Source organism: Parus major, chromosome 4, assembly GCF_001522545.3.
Source record: "Parus major isolate Abel chromosome 4, Parus_major1.1, whole genome shotgun sequence".
Taxonomy (NCBI): Eukaryota; Metazoa; Chordata; class Aves; order Passeriformes; family Paridae; genus Parus; species Parus major.
Genome location: NC_031771.1, coordinates 29,989,651 through 30,011,250, shown reverse-complemented (window position 1 = coordinate 30,011,250; position 21,600 = coordinate 29,989,651). Strand labels below are relative to the sequence as shown.

Below are 21,600 nucleotides of genomic sequence, written 5' to 3'. Positions count from 1 at the left end.
TTTTTTTTTATTTTCTGCTATATTGATGTTATTCCAAGAAGTCCACATTTGACTTTATCAAACAGTTCATTTGGAGAGGTGCTCTTAATTCTTGTCCTTACAATGAACATTTGTTGGAATAATGAAAGGAGCAATAGAAAGCCATCCATTTACTTAGGAAGGAGACTGTGTGATATTACAAGAATCTAGAAAGGAGTGTTTGGGTTATTTTTTTTTTGTTTTTTTCTTCAGGAAAGAAAGGCTATTTTGCATAAGTTTGCTTATCTCAGTGTATTTCTTGTGTAAGGTTTGTATTGTGGTTTTTCAGTTACTAGGATCAGTTGCTCCACGTTTTTTTCTTCCACCAGCCCTTGAAGGATTTAGACCTTAGCTAAAGTGAGCATGTTAATGTGAGTAGGGACTGGTTCCTTACTTCACTCTTCACTTGAACATGACAGTAAACATCTCTTAAAAATGTTAGTGAGAAATACTGAGTTACTCTGTGAGAATATTTACTGGGGGATTTGGACAGGACATAAATTATGGGACTAATCACTTTTATTTGCAAAAATTAGAATTTTTTATCCTTAATTGTGCAAGATGCATTGCTTGGAATAAGTATTTTCTTAACTTTCACTCAGCGCTATGCTAGTGTTGGGATTTTACAAGAACAGTGACTGAGAAGGCTGTATTGTAACTCCCATGTTTGTTTTTTTAATTCAGTGATACAGATTCAGATTCAGATAGTTCATCAACTACACTCTCCTCATCATCTTCAGCAGTATCAGAAGAAGATGATTGTCTAAAGGAGAAGGATAATAGAACACCCTGTATTAGGACAAAGGATGAGTTGCCTATTGATGTAAGTACAATGTGGTATTTTTAAAACCCTTTCCTACTAACCCAGCTAAAAATTTATATTTTAACTCAGTCCTCCTGTGTCAAGATGGGGCTAGAATCAGAACAGTAAAAGAGAAGCTCCAAGGCTGAGCTAGACACAGTTTAGTAGGTAAAGCAAAAGCCATCTGCAGAAGCAAAGCAAACCCAGAAATTAATTTATCACTTTCCATGGGCAGGTAGGTGTTCTGCCATCCTCAGGAAAGCTGGGCTCTATCATGTGTAACCATTGCTTGGGCATGCAAACACCATCACTCCAAATGTCCCTTGTTCTCCTTTTTCACCCAGCTTTGTATGCTGAGCATGATGTTACCTGGTATGGAATGTTCCTTTGGTCTGTGCAGGTCACCTGTCCTGGCTGTGCCCTTCCCATCTCCTTTTGCATCTCCTCACTGATGGGGTGGCATGAGAGGCAGAAAAGGCCTTGGCTCTGTGTAAGCCCTGCTCAGCAATAATAAAAACATCTCTGTTATCAGTAATGTTTCCAGCACAGATCCAAAATGCAACTTCATAACAGCCACTCTGAAGAAAATTGACTTTTCTGCAGTGGAACCCACCCCAGTTAATAACATAGAAGATTATGTTTTTCAGGTATACGTATTAAAGAGTGTTAGTGGAAATGTTTTAGAAACCTCTTGCTTTGAAGCAAGGATTGACACATACTGTGTCTAGTGTGGCAGAAGGTGCTATTTTCAGATACAGGCTCAGAATTTTACCTTCCTGCTGGTCTTTGGCCTTTGAATTGCTCTTAAAGAAGTGACTTAGTTAAGTTTTAGCAGTGAACTTGATTTAATATTGGAAAAATCACTGGCCGGGTAGAAGGATGTAGTGTTTTTATCTGAATTCAGGTTTGCATTTAATGCTATAACATTTGGGAAAGTCTTGGCCTTTTTGATCTTTGTGTTGGTCTCTAAGCCTTTGCCAAACACTTTTGTTAGATTGAAGATTATGAGGTGATGTGTTGATAAACCAGGATAAGATTCTTCTGTTTGTGTGGGATTTTATTTCTAGTTGTGGCCTTTAAAAGTGCAGTTCAGTGCTAAGATTTGAACTCTCAGAATTCACAGGGTGTTGAATTTGAAGATAATACTTATTCTAGTTGCCTTGTGTTTAATAAAGTCTTTACTGAATTCCCAGCAGCATAGTATATACATGGAAATCTCAGTTTATGAGTAAATTGGAGGTAGATGATAAACTTGATTATCAGTCTTTGATAGTAGATTCTGAGCCTTACATTTGAGGGGAAAAAAGCCTAATTTGAATATTGTATAGTACTCATTTTTGTATCTGAAGTTTGGCTTTTTGAGTTCTTTCTGATCTCTAGTTGTCCTCTTGTACCAAATGTAACTTTCAGCTAATAAAAATTTTCTTTGTATAGGTTGTTGCAGTGTTTACATCTTCTGTAATGATCCAAGTCATGCTATAAATGGACAGACTCCATTTTTTTAAATCAGATGATACACATCTGGTGTATTTTATGTTCTATTACCTCTTGCTGTGTATATTTTTCTTCTAGCATGCATGGAATGTTATTGCAAGTGATCTTATTTTTTGATTTCTGATTAATTACTGAGTTGTGATGGAAATAAGTAGAAGAGTGTCTCTTTAGGAGAGATGTCCTCAAAAGTGGTGGTCCCCCAAGATGAGTTCATTTAGGATGATTCTGAAAGAGGCGAATGAAACCAGATTTTTAAAAAATCAAGACTTAAAAATGCCAAGGGATTTTTCCAAACTGTCAAATTTCTGCAGTGACAAAGTGGTAAGTGTCTTCGTGTGATATTATATTCTAAACATTGACTTGATGTTTGCAGAAATTGCCTCCTGTTGAAGACTTATCAATAATTCTTCCAGATGATGTTGAACTGAAGCTCTTTGGGACAGTTTCCAGCATCGTTGAGCAGCTAGGTAGGCAAGATACATTTGCTTTGTTTTCAATTACTGTAATTTCTGTGTATCTCTGCATGAATTGTGTTCTTAGCAGTTCCTTCAATGTGTTAGTCCTGCAGCATCGTGTTTCTGGGAATAACAGGGTGCTGAATTGGAATTTGAACTAACATGACATTTGTGTTGAATGTGTTCCTTTTATTTGGCTTACATGCGTGTATTTTCTAATTTCCGTGTAATTAAAACCCTTTTTTTCTCCTACTGTGTATTATAGTTTTTATATTGATGCTGGCTGCAGTTATTGTATTTTAAGTATTTTAAGAAAACCTTCCACTTGTAAGTGCTATTTTTGAATAATCCCTGAATATATAAGATGTGTATAACTAAAAGCACAGATGCAGTACAATGCAGTCCTGAGTGCTTGCTTGTTAATATATGAGGACAGGAAAAAGTGTTTCTTCAACAGTGCAAGTTCATTTATTTATTTATATCTTTATTCGTTCCACTTCTGGCACCGTGAGCAAATGAAAGTTGCCCATGTCAGCAGTCAGAGGATGCTGTGACTAACATGATTTATAGGTGGAGGGTAAGCTTAATGGGATTGAGATATAAAATGGATGTAAGCTTAACTGCAGGCATAGAGATTGAGGGATCTTTTTGGATCTATGTGGGACCTTCAGTATTTGATAAGTGAAATCAAAGTTTTGCTGAAGCTCATGTTACTAAAATATCCACAGTATGGTTGTAGTTAAGCTATTTCAAGTGTTCCATTCTGCTTGATATGCATTCCAGACAATTTGCTTATGAAAATTAGAACTTAAGTTCAATTTTGAAGTTAAAGCATTTATATTGAATGTCATACAAAATAAAGTAAATATTTTTTCTATTAATTTTTCTTTTTTAAAAGACTTAAGGTAATACAGGCAATTCCTCCACATTATTTTATTTGGGTGAGATTTAATTTCATTCATTTGCAGGATTCAGGGTTGAGGGTGTGGAAGGTACTAATCTAGTTCTTTTCTACTTTGCCCTTTCTTGCTTATTGATAATAATGGGGTCTTCAAGAAGGCTGCCTTCAGCTAAAATGGTAGTTATTTTAAAACAAGTTTAAAAAAAAAAAGCTAAATCATATCTGCTGTTACTCTTATTTTTGGTTTAAAATATGAAAGTATAAACAAAACTGTTTTAAAGACTGCAGTTTTGAAAACCATCCTTAATTCTAATCCTGACTGGTCTTTTCAAATACCACTTTACTGGTAGGTGGATTCTTCAGGCTGCATCCTACTTTATGTAATGTACATGTATGAGGTGTCGAATTAGATTTGTTGCTGAAAGTTAAAGACAAGCTAATAATCATAATGAAATAAAACTGCATGAATGGCATAAACCCCCAGGACATCTGTGATTATTTTTTTGCTTTTACTACCTTGCTTTATGACTTCTCCTCCACATTTTAGTTTCTTTTGAAAAGTTTCTTTCAGTTCTTCTGAAAACAGGCCTCAATTTCAGTTGACTTGTGGCTGTATTAGACACCTAACTAGGGATTGTGTTTTGATTTTTAAGCAGATTGATACCTCTGTACACCAGTTTACATCTCGTCTGAGGGGAGTTGATTCCTCATTTGGAAGCCACAAATACTATTCTGACACAACAATCAGTATTCTTTTTCTGTCCCTTTGATGTCCCTCAGAATTTCTGCTGTTCTCTGTAGCAAGCTTTTAAGTTCATCAGTCTGCAGTGAGTGAGTGATACTTAAAAGTAGATATTTCATCCTGTGAGGTAAATTTGAGGCCAGAACAGTGTAGGTTCATGCTTGCTGTGCAGTAGCTAAAAGAAAAAAGTCAGTACTTTCTGTGAAGTTCTTCCCAGTGTATCAGAATTTAACAAAAGTTTTGCTGTTTTGCTTCAAGGTACTTAAAGAGAAGAGAAAAAAATCACTGTGTGGGTTGGGGCCTGGAAAGTAAACAGCTTTGGTGTATATGAGAAACTTTCCCTGGGGCTGTACTTTGTGCCTGCAAGAGCAGAAGCTGGTAATTTAGGCTGCGTTGGGGTAGGGGAAGCTCTAAGTCAATAGGCTGGAGGTGGTAATATTTCTCCTAAGTTTCATGGGACTGGTGCATTGTACATTCTCAGGATATATTTTCCTTAGCCTACTGCAGGCTGTGGGCTACATGTGGTGAATCAAGTTGAGAGAACATTATCTAAGAGTTTTTTATGTGTTGTTTTTTGTAAGGTTTTTTTTTTTTGTTCGGATGATTGGGGGTTCTTGTCTTTTTTTTTTTACTAAGGTATATTTCTCATGAGGTTTAAACAACACATTGTGTACTTTCACTGTATATTTTATCTTAAAGGTAGGCACAAAAGAAATTGATTTCAAAAATTCTGTTGAAATTCAGTGAACTCCTAAGCCTGTGTAATTGTCATACCTTTGTTTGGCATGTTAAGGTTTTTGCAGATTGCAGTAGTAGCAGTAACGTTTAGTTTGGTGACATGTTGATTGCTGAAAGTCCTTTTATGTAAGTTTAGCAGTGATGATCTTGAGCTTTTGTTGGAGTATGAATGACACTATGTACTTGAGTGACTTTATTTGCTGGTGGAAGGCATTGAGAATGCTTAATTGAGCATTCTGTTGTTTTACAGAAGAACAGAGAAGTTCTTCTGTAGAGAAGTTTAATCGTCATTAGGCCCAAATGTACTATGAGACTTCTATGGCATTAAATTGCAAAATGTGTAAGAGATTGTGTATATGCCATCAGTTGCTACTGTGACTAAACTGCCAGGCAGCTTTTGTGTTCTGGTGTGATTCTTAGGCCTCTCTCTCATTACCCCAGAGAACAATAATTTTGTAAGCAATATAAATATTAGCATTCATGTATCATTGGAGAGGGGGTGTGTGATTCTAAGTACTTTTATATAAGTGCAAGAATACTTGGTTGCAGCTCTGCAAACTTAAGTAGACGAGTAGTGGTGTGCTTTAAGTTTTACTGCAATTAACTACATGCTGTTGAAACATAAAATTCTAATTTATTTTTTTCTTTCCATTTTAGTAATAATTGAATCACTGAAGGGCCTACCTCCGGTAAATGAGGAAAGCATAATTTTTAAAGAAGATCGGCAAGTAGCAGGAAAGGTGAGTGTAAATTTAAAACTTATTATTCTGGTATAAAATTGGAAGTATTCTTTAGCCCTCCAGAAAGTAGAGTTGAAGTCGACTAAATGAAAGATGTTTCCTTGATAGATAGTTTTTCTTTGCCTTTGACTCTTGCTGTATTCATCTGTTTTTTAATTGCAAGAATTCCTATTAATTGCATCCTTACAGAATTACAGTATCTGGTGAGTTTCTAGTGTTTGATGAGAGTGCTTGTGGAGGGGAAGAGATTGCTTTCAGATGTATGATGTTTTGGAGTAATATGCTGTGTACTCTTTTACTGCTAGACAGAGGAAGTTGTTAGAGTGAAATATTATGAAAAATGGGCTGTGTTTTCTTCTGTGCTGTTCTGATTTAAGGCCAGTGAGGAATGTTTGCTGAGAGGGTTGTTGCATCGAATTTTTTGTAGAAGGGAAGCCATCATCCACAAGGGTAACTACTGAAATATCTTTGAATGCTAGATGTTTTACAGAATAAACTTAGCCTGAATTGTGTATGTTCTGTAAAACATGGAAAAATTCTCTGCTCTCCATGAAGCTGGGGAACAAGTGGTAACTGCTATGAAGACATCTTGTTAAGAAGAACTTTGAGGAAAAAATGATCAGGAGATTGTTCTAAGTGTTACGAGACTTGAAAGCATAACAGACACAGTAAAATAGAGATTTGACAAAAGGAAGGATTATGAAGCATGTGAGAACTTACTTTTCCATATAACAACAAACAGTAGTTGGAGAAATACACTGTCAAACAAAATTTGGTAATAAAGCTAAAGTGTGAAAGGAACTTTCGATGCTGCATTTTGAAAATATGTCTGACTTCTTAAATATCATTGTCTAAAATGAAATTAGCCTCTAATAAGTTACTTTCAGTGTATTTAAACTTTTTAATTTTATTCCTTTCAGATATTTGAGATATTTGGTCCTGTTTCACATCCTTTTTATGTGATGAGATTTAACAGCTCTGAGCATATCAAAGAGAGAGGTATTAATGTGCAAGATAGCATGTACTTTGCTCCATCAGTTAAGGACTTCACCCAGTATATATTTGCAGAGAAACTAAAACAGTGAGTCTGATTTCTTTTCTAATCTGGTTATAATTGTTTTTTTATATAGCTAAAAATGTTGGATTGAAGTTGAGTCTTCAGTGAGAAATTATAGTACTGAGCTTAAGACTAAACTTCATATTTCCTTTAGATAGTCTCAACTATGTTGTAATAATAAGACCCTGTACTATTTTGCCTTGGAGAACAGTAAAAAGTAACTGTCAACTGCGAGCTTTTAAAGTGCCGTAATTACTAAAGTTTAGCTTCTTATTCTGCTTAATATACTAAGCTTGCTTGCTTTTTGTGCTGCTAACTAAAATACCACATCCAGAAAAGTTCATTGATACTTCATCCACGCCCTCTGGCATTTATATACATGAGTATAAAAAAAAGACAGTTTTTCAGGCTGAGCTTTCCAGATTTTGTTGTTCTTTAGATTCTTGTATAGTTTCAGAACTGATAATAAGCTTGTTTGCATTCTGAACAAGATTGTATTAATTTACTATTTTTATTTCATATTACAAGGCTGGAATTGAAATGTAATTATCAATAAATCTATATACACAGTTGGAGGATGACAATTCTAGATAGGAATTACCCTCTAAATTTGCAAGAGGAGAGGGATTTGAGTGACAATGCTAGTATGATGTTCAGAAACTTCTCAGTAGTGTTTGTGTATCCCAGTCTGAGGAAAGTAGCATGCATAAATAAGTAGTGCTTGATGCCATTTAGAGGGAAATCTACTCAAAGACACAGACTAAGAAATAAAACGTAATAAATGACAGCTAGATACTAATGTTCTAATTATTGATGAGCAATCATCTGAAATAACTATAGGTTAGATATCTTTTGTTATACAAGTGACTTAGTTTCTGTTTATTAGGATTAGTTCTCAGGGGTTGCTTAATTGTCTGCATTCATTACAGCTGTGCCACTATTCATACTGAATAGTTCTTTTCTTTAGTCAAAAGTGTAGTTAGACCTGCAGGAGTCCTTTTTTTTTTATTATTTCTTTTTAACTTCCTCATTTCTGTGCAAGCAACAAGCATATTTTCTTCCCTTCAGTAAGGACCAAAATAGATCACTTGCTTGCTCTGCTGCTTGTTTGTTTTTCTGCAGCATTTTGATGCCAGCTGGTCTTTGATTTGCGCTATTAAACTTTGTTGCTTAGCACAGTAAGTGCACAGACTTTAATCATCTGCTTGTTGCATCAATAACCGTGTGCTGTACTCAGCATCTGAGATGGGAGACTTGTGTTTTACTTTGTTTCATGCTTTGGAAATAGTTTGGGGAACCATTTTTCATTTGGTAGTACTTCACCATCATAGATGGTAAAAAACTGAAACCTAGGCAAGATACTTCAGGCTTCCATGGCTTACCAGCACAGCTGAACATGCTTCAGATATTGCTTCTTGTCTCAATTACAATGAGTAGTGTGACTTAAGTTATAGCACATTGAAACAATATTATATTTCTGGGTCTTGTCACTACAGTTTCTTAAGCTTGTGTGAGGCATTTGGTGCTATCAGTTGAAGCTGCTTTTTCAGTAAATAGGTTTTGTTAAAAATGGATTTAGAATTTCTGATTTCTGACTTACGCTGTAATGCTACATGAAGAAACCTTAATGCTATAAGAATGTGAATGGTTAGTAGAAAAGTCAAGCTTTGGTCAGTGATCCACTAGAAGACTTTTGGACATTAGTAGATGGCAAATTTGATAACCAATAATTTTTATTTTCTGCATTTTATTTTTTTTTTTTTTTAGTTTGACTGTGCAGACCAGATTGTAGAGTATTACAGGGTTAAAGTTTTAAAACTGCTGTTCAAAACTGTGATGGTTCTTTGAAAATGAAAGGAATCAAGATTAAGATCTGGAAGAAACACTGAGTTTAAAGCTTTTTCTGAAATCTGAAATGCAATCTGCTTACATTGTACAAAGTTGCAGTGCTTTGAATAAGCCTCACACTTTATAGAAAAATAAGTGAAAGTGTAGTGCAAAACTTTCTGAATGCAAAGTAATTTGTTGCTAAAGATAGGCTTGTGTTGTATTGCCTGAAACCCGGTTCTAAAAAAGCTCATGTATTTTCATGATTCCTCTGAATTACCTTTTGTTAGACTTCAAGATCTTGCAGTATGACTTCACAAATCAAAGAATTACTATATTGTTCTTTGCAGAAGATACTAAATATTTGGGAGCATGAAAAGCAGTTTTTGTTTGCTGAAATGAGGAAGGCTGCTTTGGGAGAGGGAGATAAGATGCCTGACTTTGAAAGATTTAAAGTTTGCAGTCAGTGATGTTATATATTGCTGAATGACCACAGGTCTTAGTGGTTCTTGTGTGCTCTGGTATTTCTGGCAGGCATGTGTTGCTTCAGAATAACAAGATGGAGGGAAGAAACAGTTCAGTTCATAATAATAAAAAAAAGCTTTCTGCAGCTGAGAAATTACTTGTATATAGTCCTTATCATTTGTTGCTCCTTGTAATGTTTTCTTCAAATTGAGCTTTAAAATGTCTTCTTTGCCTTCCTCTTTCCCTCATAATCTCAAAAGGACACGTAGAAGTTGAACTTCAGTTTTATGGTTAGGGATTGAGGCACTGTGTACCTCCAGATGACTTACCAGTGCTCTTATGGGTGTGACTAATGACCTCTGAAGTCCAGGTTTTGTAGTTTTTTGTAGTTACTGCTACTTGATTCTTGCTGCCTTGTTGCATACATAAAAGACCCTTGGTTATTAGAGTACCAACTGAAGGCATTTCACACTGACATACTGATGTTTTTTAACTCTGTTGTCCCATTTTACGAGTAAGAATTTTCAGTATTGCACTGTTTTATACAGTTTTTTTACATAGATAAGGCTTGTACCTTGATGTTTCAGACCAAAACACATAAAATTTGAGAGCAGCCTGAAAAAAACCTTCAACAGACTACTGGCAGTGTAATTTAAATCTATTTCACAAATTCTTTGCTAATCAGAGAAATTACTTGATTTTTAGTGAAGGACTTGACAGTGAATTAAATAAATTAGACTAATCCAAATTTATTTTGGTGCTTGTCAGGCAAGAAAATTGAGGTTTTGCTTCTTTAAATGTCTTTTGCCTTGCAATTTAATTTTATATTTACAACAAAATAAAAGGTGAAACCTAGTCATCTAACTAACACTGTCTCAATAAGATTGTAAGCCAAGCACTGAGGTCTTAGGGTTCTGAATTTACTTTGCTGTAGTTATATTGGAAGCCTGTGCCCTACTGAATGAGTTCATTGTTCTTTTTAACTGAAGATACATGTCCTGAAATCATAAGAATAAGAATCCTTGTGATTGTAGTCAAGCATAAGAAAGTTGCAGTGAACTACCTCAGTTCAGGTTCAAATCAATTAAGGTTCAAAAGGATTTGTTTTGAGAATGTTGATCAAAACTTAGTATTAAACTAGATTTTTCAAGAGTAGTGAAGCCCTGAATTGATCTTTACGTTACTGTTTGCTTTTGAACAATATTAAAAACTAAGTAACTCTTTGAAAAGAGGAAGCTCCTGTTCTAGGAGACCTGATAACTTATAAAAAGTGTTAGCTTTCCTTTATCGGGATTGTCTAATTTGTGTTTTTGTTGTCTGTTTTTTCTTTTAGGGAAAAAGGTTCAGATGCATCTTGGAAGAATGACCAAGAACCACCACCTGAAGTAACTATTGGGTTTTTTTTTTGTTTAATGTTTTTGATTACACAAGTAATTTGTGGAAAAAATTCTGTGCAGAGCAACTAATTAGCAAGATATCTTTTTATGGAGACAAGAGTTGAATGTACCTTTTCATTGAAGGAAAGGATCATGCTTTTCTTGGAGAGGTCTCGTAGTGAGTGTAGACAGTACTACCTGTCTCTCTGCTTGCTTTTTGCAGTAAGCAAGATGTGTATCTTCGGTTCCTCCTTCAAGAATGTATTTGACAACCTGAGTGTTTAACTTTGGGTTGCAGTGCTTTTACCTTCCCTAATAATTTTGCTTCTGTGAGGGAATTTTTGTCCCTGTCATTCTTTCACTGCAGCTTTGTTTTCAATTGGCCACAAGCAATTGTTTGTTTTTAAAGGCTTACTAGTACTCTGCAAACTTACTACTTGGACATTTAAGCTGTCTGCTCTTCAGAATTACCTTGACATCTCTGTTGCATCCTTTGAATGTCTTAGTAAGCTTCCTCTACAGTTTGCTGTTATAAAACAGTAGTTCCATGAGAGGAGACCTGCTTCTTCTGCAAAAAAAGGCTGACATGCAGAGTCATGTAGAATTAGGAGCTCCCTGTGACCATTGACATCATTTGCTATAGGATCTGTAAATACTTCTTCAGTGACCTTTTCTTAGTGGTCTTTAACCCACTTCTGCTATGCATTTTGTGAGTATTCAGTAAGAATCACAAGGCTGGTCATTTTATTGAGGTGTTTCCATGAGATTTGTTTTACATCACAACAGTTGAGTCACTTTTCCTTGCCATTCCTACTTTAAACGTATCTTATCCAAAGTAGCTGAAACTACTACAAGCCTTATGTCTACCATATTATTCTAAAGAGATCTGTGTGCTTGTTTTCAATCTTCCAAATGCTTGCCTTTTTAGTATAATTCTCTGCTATGTAATATATGCTTCTCACTCTATAATTTGGTAGGAAAGGTGTATTTTGTGGGGCTTGGGGGTTTTTCTTTTTGGGGTGGTGATGTTTGGTTTTGTTTCTCCAGTGTTCTGACTGATTTTTAGGATGGAATAGACTGTTTCAGTTGGAAGAAACCTACAGTAGTCAGGGCTGGGAAGTTCAGGGCTGATGCTGAAGCATAAGCTGAAGCATGTTGTGAAAAGCATTGTCCAAATATCTCTGAAATACTGACAGGCTCAGGGTGTCAGCCACCACTTCAAGAAGTCTCTTCCAGTGTTTGACCACCATCTCAGTAAAGAAATTCTTTATTTCCAGTCTGAACCTCCCTGATACAGTTTTGGACCTTTGACTCATCCTATTACTGCATACCAGGTAGAAGAGATCATCACCTCTCCCTCCCCTTTGTCAGCAAGCTATAGAGAGCAGTGAGGTTGTCTCAGCCTCCTTTCCACCAGATGAGGCAAGTCCAGAGTCTGGTGTGCTTTTCACAGGACATGCCTTCCAGTGCTTCACCAACTTTCTCTCCTCTGGATGCAGCATAACCAAGGAAGGACTTTGGAGTTCTTGACATGCAGGGCCCAGAACTGCACAGAGCACTCAGGGTGAGGCCCCCCAAGGCTGAATGCAGCAGGACAGTCACCTCTGTTGGTTGTCTGCTCGTGCTGTGCTTGATGCACCCCAGGATGGGGTTTTGCCCTCTGGGTCCCAGGGCAGCCCCTGCTGACCCACACTGAGCTGCTGCTGATCAGCACCCCTGGATTTGTCTCAGCAGAGCTGCTCTCCAGCCACTCCTTTATCAATTTAGACTTGAGCCTGGTGTTACTTCATCCTAGGTGTGCAGCATTTGGACTCAGTAGATTTCATCCCATTAATCATTGTTCAGGACCTCAAACTGTCTAGATCCTTCTGCAAGGCCTCCTGTCTCTCAAGAGAGTCGATGGCAGTTTGGTATCATCAGCAGACTTGCTCATGGTGCTTTTACATGCTGCATCCAGATCATTGATAAATACATTGAACAGAACTGTCTCTGGAACTGAGCCCTGAAGAACTACACCCTTCAGGCAGTTCTTCACCCATTGCACCATGAACCTGCCCATCCCAATGTTGGACAACTTCTACAGAAGGATGCTATTAGAGACATTGTTAAATTTTGCATTCACAGTCTTTATCCCAGGATGGTTATTCTGGCTTGAAGGAGAGATGTTGTGACATGATCTTTTCTGTGCTCAAAGATAGGTCCTGTAATGGTGTATCAGTCTCTCAACTTGGAATGTTGCTTTTTCCATCGTAGTGAGTGAAGATGGTGCATTTTGAAATACTGATTTTGTTTCCTGTAAATGAAACTGAGCTGTGTGGTGCTAACTTCCCTCAAAGAATTCTTGTCTGTCAGTTCTGGCTGTAAATTGCCTTCCTTTCTTGTAGACATAATCTCACAGAGAATCATAATTTGAGAATTAGAAATGTTGCATAAGGATTGGACTGTAGGTATGTTATCCATAGAGCTTTGAAAAACTTGGAGACTTCTGACTAATCTTAACTTGCTTTAATTCAGCAATTATCTCGTGATGATGATACCAAATGGGCTTATTGGCTAATTGTGAGCTCTTCTGTTTTTTTAGTCATGTTTTAAAAGCTGTTCAGGAGATAAGCTAGATATGTTATTTCAGTTTGTAGGAACCCATGAAATTTTATTGGCCAAGTACAGGCAGTCAGATCTGCAGATACAGATTCATTGCTTTTTCCAAAGATTTTTTTCTTAAATATTTTTCTTCATTTAAATTTGCTGTACCTCACTAAAGAAAGGAACAAAGGAAGCTTGAAAAAAGTCAGTGATGACACGAGTGTGCAGTCTTCTGACTGTGTGATCTGTCTGTGTGCTCTGTTTTGGAAAAAAACACATCTAACATCTTGTAATCCTCAATTAGAATAATCTTTGGTTATTTCTAGCAGTTAGAGTTTATACCATGCTATTCCAAGCTGTGACAGTTGATGAGCTGATAGAAAGTAGTTTTTGCTGTGAAGGTAATAGCTGTTTACAGGGGTGCAGATTAAATTTTATGCTACTGATGCTTGAAATTGTCTCTTACAGCCAGAGACCTCAGATTGCAGCTGATTTCTGGGCAGACCCTTTACAAGACCTCAGATTGCAGCTGATTTCTGGGCAGCCCCTGTAGTAAACTGTGTGCAGTTGTTGGAGTCACTTCTTTCTGATGTGTGAGGCTTCATTTTTGTACTAATTAATCCATGGTAGACCTTTCTTACTTGCTGCTTTTAGTTATATGGTAAGCATTCCTTTTTTGGCAGGCTCTTAACTAGCCTGGCTTATTTGTAGAGCCACTAATGCAATCTCTTCTAGCTTTGTTCTTGGTCAGAGGATGACAAAGTGTGATCTGTATGCTGCAAGGCTAGCAGCAGCAGATAACTGCAGTTTTTCTTTGGGGTTGTGGGTTGTTACATGGAAATTAGGTAGCAGTAAAAGGTACGTATTGCTGTTCATTATTTCTGCATTAGTGGAGTATACTGGAGTGTACTGGAGTTCTTAGAAAAATCAGGAGTTAGTGAAAGATTTTACTTCATGGTAAACATCATCTTGCTGTAGTTCTTATGGCTTTTTTGAGTACATCATCCAGTTATGTAGTAGAAGAAATAGTTGTATTCAGAATTAACTTTAATGAGGTTTCTTAAGCACTGTTTTGGTGCAGTGTTTTTGAGATCCATTCTTTGTGTATTTGATAGATGCAAGTAAGCAGCAAAGCTTCTACTTTGAGATTTGGGAAGGGAAGGGTGGGAGCAAATCCTGCCACTTTGAAGTTGTAAGAGTGAGGTGTTTTTCAGGCAGCTAATTAACGCTGACAGATTTCTTCCCTGTTCCTGATAACTTACCCTCTCTCATGTAAGTTAGGATTTGGAAGGTAGCAAAACCTTGTGTAACAAGAAGAAAATGTTGCAGGGACATTGGGTCTGTTGTAAATGACAACATTCCTCAAAACTGAAAATTTATTTGGAATAACACTGCTATTACAAATTCAATAGAAAGTGTTACTAAATATACTACAGAAAATTCCAGTTTAGTGACAATATTGGAGATTTTTTAATGTAGTTTTAATGTTGAATTATGTATTAGTTGCCAAGTTAATTTTTATTCATTTTAAAAATTCATTTTTTAATTCATTTAATCTGCAGTTGCTCTTTGAAAGCTTTTTCTTGGCAGTAACCAGCCACCTCCTTTTCTTTTCTTACTAACATCTAGGCAATAAAACATTTGTGGTCGGCACTGGAATGTTGCTCTTTTCAGGAAAATTAGAAAGGATACTGAGTCATGCATCAATTGTGTTATGATAAATTTTTGGAGTGTTAACTTTTTTCTTGTGCTGAAAGGCATCTGATTTTTGTTTAAACCAGGTTTTGGAGTTCAGTGATGATGAGAAAGAAAAGGAGGCAAAACAGAAGAAAAAGAAGCCTCACAGTCAAGGAAGAAAGAAAATAAGATCAGAAACACTTCCATCAAGTGAGTGAATGCTATGTCAATGCTTTTGTGTGTTAATCTAAGTTTGTAATGCCCTTTTATAATTATCTTAATAATTGAGTTTTTATACAGTTAATAGTAATTCTGTACTTTCCAAATTTATGTTTGAATTTGTGGCTACATTCTGTATTTATTATTTTAGAAGAAAAATGAAGTTGTATTCTCTTGAAATGGAAACCCTGTGGAAGTGGCACAGCAGCAGAGCAGTTGTCAGAGGAGAGTCAAAGGCTCTTAGAACAGTGTTGGGTGACACACATTGAGGATTCTGAACAGATGCCACCATTTGGATGGAGTTCAGCTAAAGCCTTTGAGTGCTGGGAGAAGACAGAGGAAGGCCATATGCAATTTTTGGAAACCCACTTCTTTGGCAATCAAGGGAGGAGACACAGGTCTTAGATGGAGAATTTATTCCTCTGTCTAAAAGGAAGCTTTTCCTCATCCATGACATACAAATACTCTTCTAAATAACTCTAAATGGTGTGTAGCCTGCTGAGAACCTCTCTGTTTACTTAATGCAGCCATTAGATGAACCAAGCTGTATATAGATTTTCTTAATATGAATAGCTTTCTTTACTCTCCTTTCTTCTGCTGTTGTATCTCCTCCAGGTGCATGCTTGCAGCTGTGCTCTGTTTACCATAACCAAATTTTCTCTTCTCTCGTGCCTCTTTACTGACAAATCTTTGATTTTTGATTGCGATTTTGGTTGAATAATTCATACTGCATCCCTTGTTTTCTGTTCTCACTGGTCTGCTTTGGCTGCATGTTTTTTTTACCTCTCCCTTTAAATGCGACTCTCATCCCTTACCGTCTTCTGCTGCTCACTTAGCAGATTGCTTCAGCTATCTGCAGCATGGTGCTTCCCCCATTAAATTTCTCAGACTCCCATGAGTTTGCTTCTCTTCCTTTGTAAAGCTGGTAGACATTGTGCCCTGCTTGAAACCCTTTTCTCTTGATCTGTGGGGAGATCAATAGCTGTCCTTTAATATTTCTTGTACAGTACAGTCCTCCCTTATATCAGTCAAAGCCACGGTCTTCAACTGGCTTTTGCCCTATGGTTTTGACAGGTTTTTTTTCCCTTAAGAGATGGATCTGAATTGTGCTGTACTTTCTCTTCATTAATGATGGTTATTTTCTCCTGGTTTCTGTTAATCTAGCATATGTGTGTTTTCCACCACATCCTTTTCCTGCCAGCTTATTGCAGGCCTGCCTTTGCCTAGGGCTTCCTGAAGCTGTTACTGAATTATGTTCCATAACTGAGAACACAACAGGAGGAACTGCTGCACTCTGTCAAGGCAGATAGATTTTGATTTGCTGTGGTTTTGGTTTTTTTTTGTAAATAACATGGCACAAATTGGTGTGCAGTTTTGGTTGTAGAATTCAACAGCAATGATATGTTACAAATAGAGGAACAAGGTTGGTCTCAGGTGAAGGTTTACATGAGCATATTAAAATTGTCTATTGTTATAGTATTTGAAAGAATGAACAAAAATACTCAGTACTTTACTTCAGTGCTTGCAAGAGGCCTGATTGTACCAAAGGAATCTTAACTCTTAATCCTCCATGAAAATGAGTAGGAATTCTGGCATCCAACTACCTTTCCAGACTTAAAAACATTTTCAGCTTTGAAAAGCTATGGAGTCTAATGCCAAGGATGAGATTCACACAGGTTTTTAAATTGCAGTGATTTTATGCGTTGTTATATTCCTCAATACCTTGTTGCTCCCAGCCATAAAATCCTTCTGATGGTTTAAGTTCTGCAGCTTTTTGAATCTCTTAACAGCTCTTTGGAGCATCTTCAGCATTTTAATACTTTTTGTTTTATAGTTCTAATCCCATTAAAACTCCTATGATATTTATATAAAGGGGCAGTATATTTGCTATGAACATTAAATATATGCTTAGAGTGAGCTGTACAGGGAAAAATTTGTCTTTGAAAGATGAATGCTGAAAGTGAATTGGCTAGAGGTACAGATTGTCCTTTTTCTGATAGAGTAATTTAATTTTATTAATTTGAGCTTGAATAATTTCTACTGTCCTGTGTCTATGCTGTTACACCAATTTGGAACTGAAGGCTGGAACTGATACCCCTTCAGTGTAATGCTGTGTTGATTTATCTTTAGTTTAAAAATGTGTTGTTTTTAATCTTGTTTCAAAAGCTTCCAAAATACAGATAATACACAAAATTCTTGTGTTCCTGACACATTTAGACAAATGGAAAGTCTGTAGGGAAAGAAGATGAAATTTCTTTTTTAAAGACTAAATTTGCAACTCTCAGGATCATCCTTTTTATATTACTCCAATCAATCAAGATTAGTTACTAAACAGTAGATTTCCTGGTATTATTTTATTCTTCATGTACTACTTGCCAGTATTATTTCTTGATAAGATTGGTTTTCAAATTTCCTTGACTTCACCTTGAAAGATTTGTGAAGACTAAAGTTGATCTTTCCAAAATAATATTACAGCTGTGTGTATGCAGGTTTCTTACATTTGCTTATTCTTTAGGTGAGAATAAAGAATTTCATCAGTCAGTGCAGCAGCCTGCTTCAAGTTACGCAAGAGGATACCATGGCAGAGGGTTCTTCAGGGATCTGTTTCCTCCTCCATCAGGCCCTCGAGGGTTTTTCAGGCCCCAAGTAAGACCACCACAGCTGTACTCTTCAGACAGGAGGATATACCAGGAATCACCCGTGTTTCCACCACCTTATAGAAAAGAATATCCAGTGATGCAACAGTATGCCTTTCCTCCTCCAGATTTTGGTTATGTCAGTGATGGGTATCAATTCCACCCTCCACCTTCAAACATGAATATGATGTGGACAGGCCCAAACATGTACAATTCATCCTACTCATTTCTGTCACTGCCACCGCCACCGCCACCACCGCCGCCACCTCCTCCAGACTGCCACCCTCCTCAGTTCAGGCCTTACTAAGATTCCATGTGTGTCCATGTAGAGCCCTGCAGTTCACAGGGAGAAAGAACAGCCTGCCAGGACTGCATTCCCTTATTCTGGAGATGGTTTCTTTTACTGCAGCAGTAGAACAAATGCAGAGTTTTGTGCTTTGTGGGACATCTGTAGAAAATTATTTTTTTCTGTATATGTTACCTGTTTCCAAAAAGAAATTTATATGATAAAAGTAACTGAATATTAAGTAATGGTTTATTTTTATAGTATCTGCTACTTAAAGATGATAAATAAAAGCCTTTTGGACACTGGTATGTAGTGGTGGAAATCTATTTTGTAATAAATGTGAGAGTTTATATAACTACTGTTAAGTAGCAAAGAGAGTAATTTCACATAGACAATATTTTGATATTTTTAGAATGGTGGTATATTGCTGTGCTAAAACATTTTTCTCAATTTCTGCAAATTTTGAAACCTACATGGGACCTGAAAATCTGTCCTCTATATTTTGAGCTAGGTTTTCCATTATATATAAGGCATAAACCACTATCCAGCTTTGAATACTTTAATAATTCCATATTAGCTAAAAGACTACTACTACTAATAATAATAATACTGGTTTTGTGTGCACTTATCTGATTTCTGGGCTTTGGGCTGTGCATGGTCAAATGTAAGTATTTTCTAGTAGAGGAAGTAGAGGAAATAAGAGTATTTCCTAGTAGTTGAAGATATCTCTACTTCTGACTTCTGTTGATCTATTTTCACATTCAGCCTGGAAAGGTGCAATAAGCTCTGTCACTTCTGTAATATTTTTAGTTATTCCCCCTTTTTGGGGCATTTCTTCATGGACTGATTGGAAGAGAAAGCTTAAGGCATGGGATGGAGGGGAGAGACTTTTGAGGAAAAGAGGCTTTTAGGGGAAGACTTGCTATGACTTTTCAAGGGGCTTAGATTTGCAAATAGAAGTGTGGATGTGGTAAACTATGGCACTGTATAAATTACCGTGACTGATAATATGGGAAATGGAAAATGTAATTGCACATGTGACAACATTCCTCTTAAATTTATAAACAAAAGTGGTTCTTTTGCTGGCCTTTAGACAAGAGTCAAGGGGTGAACTCATCTTGAAGGTGAGCAGCAAAAGGACAAAAAGATTTCTTACAGGAAAATTCTGACCAGTGGTGTGGGAATCAGGGGAGCCCCTGCTGCCTTAGATTGCTTGGAGAGATGATGGAATCTCCAGTCTTTGAGGGATTCAGAATTTGACTTTGGACAATGGCCTGTGGGATGTCATGTCCAAGTTAGCCTTTCTTTGAGTGGAGAGGTGGACCAGCTGGTCTGTGAAATCCATCCAAGCCCAAACCATTCTTTTTATTACTGTCATTGTTCTGGAGTTTTGTCTTCTCACCAGAGGTTTTTTTTGTCTCTAGATGCTAAGAGGCATGAATAGCCTAGCCTGAATTACTGTTTTTTGGGAAGCCTAGCTTTTCATTTCTGCTATTGTAATTTTTTATTGTACCTCAGATCTTTCATAAACAAAATAATGATGCTGTTCTAAGAGTTGGACTTGCTGCAGAAGATAATGAGTGCTTCCATTTCACTGGATGTAAGATGAATTGAAGAATTGTTCCTTTATTAGTTGTTTGGAAACTAATGCTAATGAGAGTCTTGGTTGTTGTCGTTTTTTCCTTTGGGAGTAAAGCATTTTGTATTGTACAATTTATTTTGAGAATGTTATCAAGAAATAACTACTCTTTTTTTTTTTTTTTAATGCAACAGAAAAAACCCTGAGAATTATTTTTAACAAATGTTAAAAAAAAATCCCTAAAGTAGGGATTTTTTGCCTTAGAAGAGACCTTTTTAATAATGCAAGGCATTCATGTCAGGATGCATATGGGTGACATGCAGATGAAAATAAGAAATAAGCAGGTTTTTTTGTAGGTTATATTTAGATGTTTCCAGGTTCCATTTTCTATTTCTTTGCAGCTCAAAGGTATAGACAGTTATTCTTGTCTAGTGAATTTAGTGATGCACATAATCTGATTTAAAGGATTGATGAATCTGCACAAAACAGCTGGTAATAAATTTGTTACGGTGACAGGTGAAAAAATGAAAAACACAGCCAGTGATGACAGAGCTTTTACAGAACAGTTTACCTGTCAGGGCAAATACATAATTTTGGAAAGCATGAATAATCTTTCTTTATCTCAATCACTGTAAGGCTTACTCAGAGTTACTGAACATGGGGTAGCCTTCAAATGCCATAAATGAAATCTGTTGGAACTATGGAAGAATAATATTGTCAGTTTTCCTGTGAATCTGATGCTCTGCATTTTTTAGGCAATATTTTGCGAAAATGCTTTATTAGAATTTGCTGTTTGGCTGCTGCGCTTTGAAATGGATGGAAATTGTGGATCACAGAATGGTTTGGATTGGAAGGAGTCCTAAAGACCATCTGGGTCCAGCCCATCTGCAGTGGGCAGGGACACCTTCCAATAGATGAGAGTGATCCAGTCTGATCTTGCTTAGTGCACAGTGCTTGCTATTTATTAGCAGCAAGCCAGCCAGTGCTACAGAGGGACAGGAGTGAGCAACTGTCACATACCACAGCTTTGAATTTGGGCACAGAATCTTCTCTCTGACTCTTCTGTGCCCACCTGAGCGAGTACATGGGCAGAAAATAACTTGCTCCACAAAATGCTGAAACTACTACAGAAGCAATTATAGTTATGAAGTGTCTAAGTTTGCATATATTAAGTCTCAAAGACTATTGTTTGCGTTCTAAGCAGGAAGATTCCACTCTCCAAGTTTACTGTGGAAAGTAGGAAACAAAAATCTAGAAACTTCTTAATCATCAAGAATGAAACTGCTGCTTGATACCAGAATTAGTTGTTATGAAGGTCTGTCTTTTGGAACAAGTGGTACAGCTAATATTTTCTTTAAAGAGAAGAAGAATATTACCTATATCTATTTAATACTGTTTTCTCATTTTTTTAATACATACATTAGGTGGTCTCAAATCTGTTTTGTGAGAATAGCATGTGAGACCTGTAAAAAAAAAAAAAGTACTTTCTTCAACATAAACCCAAGAAAATAGAGTATATTTTGTGAGATTCCTTTATGTGAATGTTTAACCTCAGGGAGGCTTTCAATTTGCAATTGAAAATTATTCCTGGACTATAAAGACTTGTTAAATCTGTCTGCTGGATCTTCACACTCTCGATTCCACCTTTCCTGGGCTGTCCTGTGTAACACTATGCCCCTTTATATACAAGCAAACCTAAATGACGTTTTTGTGAGCACTTTTACCTGAAATCATGGTCTGCATTTAGTTTCTTGGTTATACTCTTCACTGGGATGTGTTTAATTCACAGTTTTACATTTATTTATGATATTCTGCAGTCTCCACAGCTTGGCTTTGCCACAGAGTGATGCACTTGACCTTTGGTCTCGGTCAATGCTTTCTGCTGTGAGGAGAACACAAGAATATATTTTTTCCTATGTTTTGACACTGCAACACTCATTTCTGCCACTGTTATATCCCAGAGAGGTACAGTACCACGTGCATTGATACTCTGCTTTTGGTGACT

The 21,600-nt window shown here is 36.7% G+C and overlaps 1 protein-coding gene across 1 annotated transcript in view; it reads left to right on the top strand.

Moving 5' to 3' along the window:
- NAF1 (nuclear assembly factor 1 ribonucleoprotein) overlaps positions 1-18,324 on the top strand; it is a 20,280-nt gene extending 1,956 nt beyond the window's left edge. The window contains exons 2-8 of the mRNA XM_033513612.1: positions 698-841; positions 2,688-2,781; positions 5,808-5,890; positions 6,811-6,971; positions 10,573-10,624; positions 14,980-15,085; positions 17,610-18,324. Coding sequence (XP_033369503.1) covers positions 698-841; positions 2,688-2,781; positions 5,808-5,890; positions 6,811-6,971; positions 10,573-10,624; positions 14,980-15,085; positions 17,610-18,037 — 1,068 coding nt within the window. The 3' untranslated portion in view covers positions 18,038-18,324. The remainder of the gene's footprint in view (positions 1-697; positions 842-2,687; positions 2,782-5,807; positions 5,891-6,810; positions 6,972-10,572; positions 10,625-14,979; positions 15,086-17,609) is intronic.
- Positions 18,325-21,600: the final 3,276 nt, after the last annotated feature.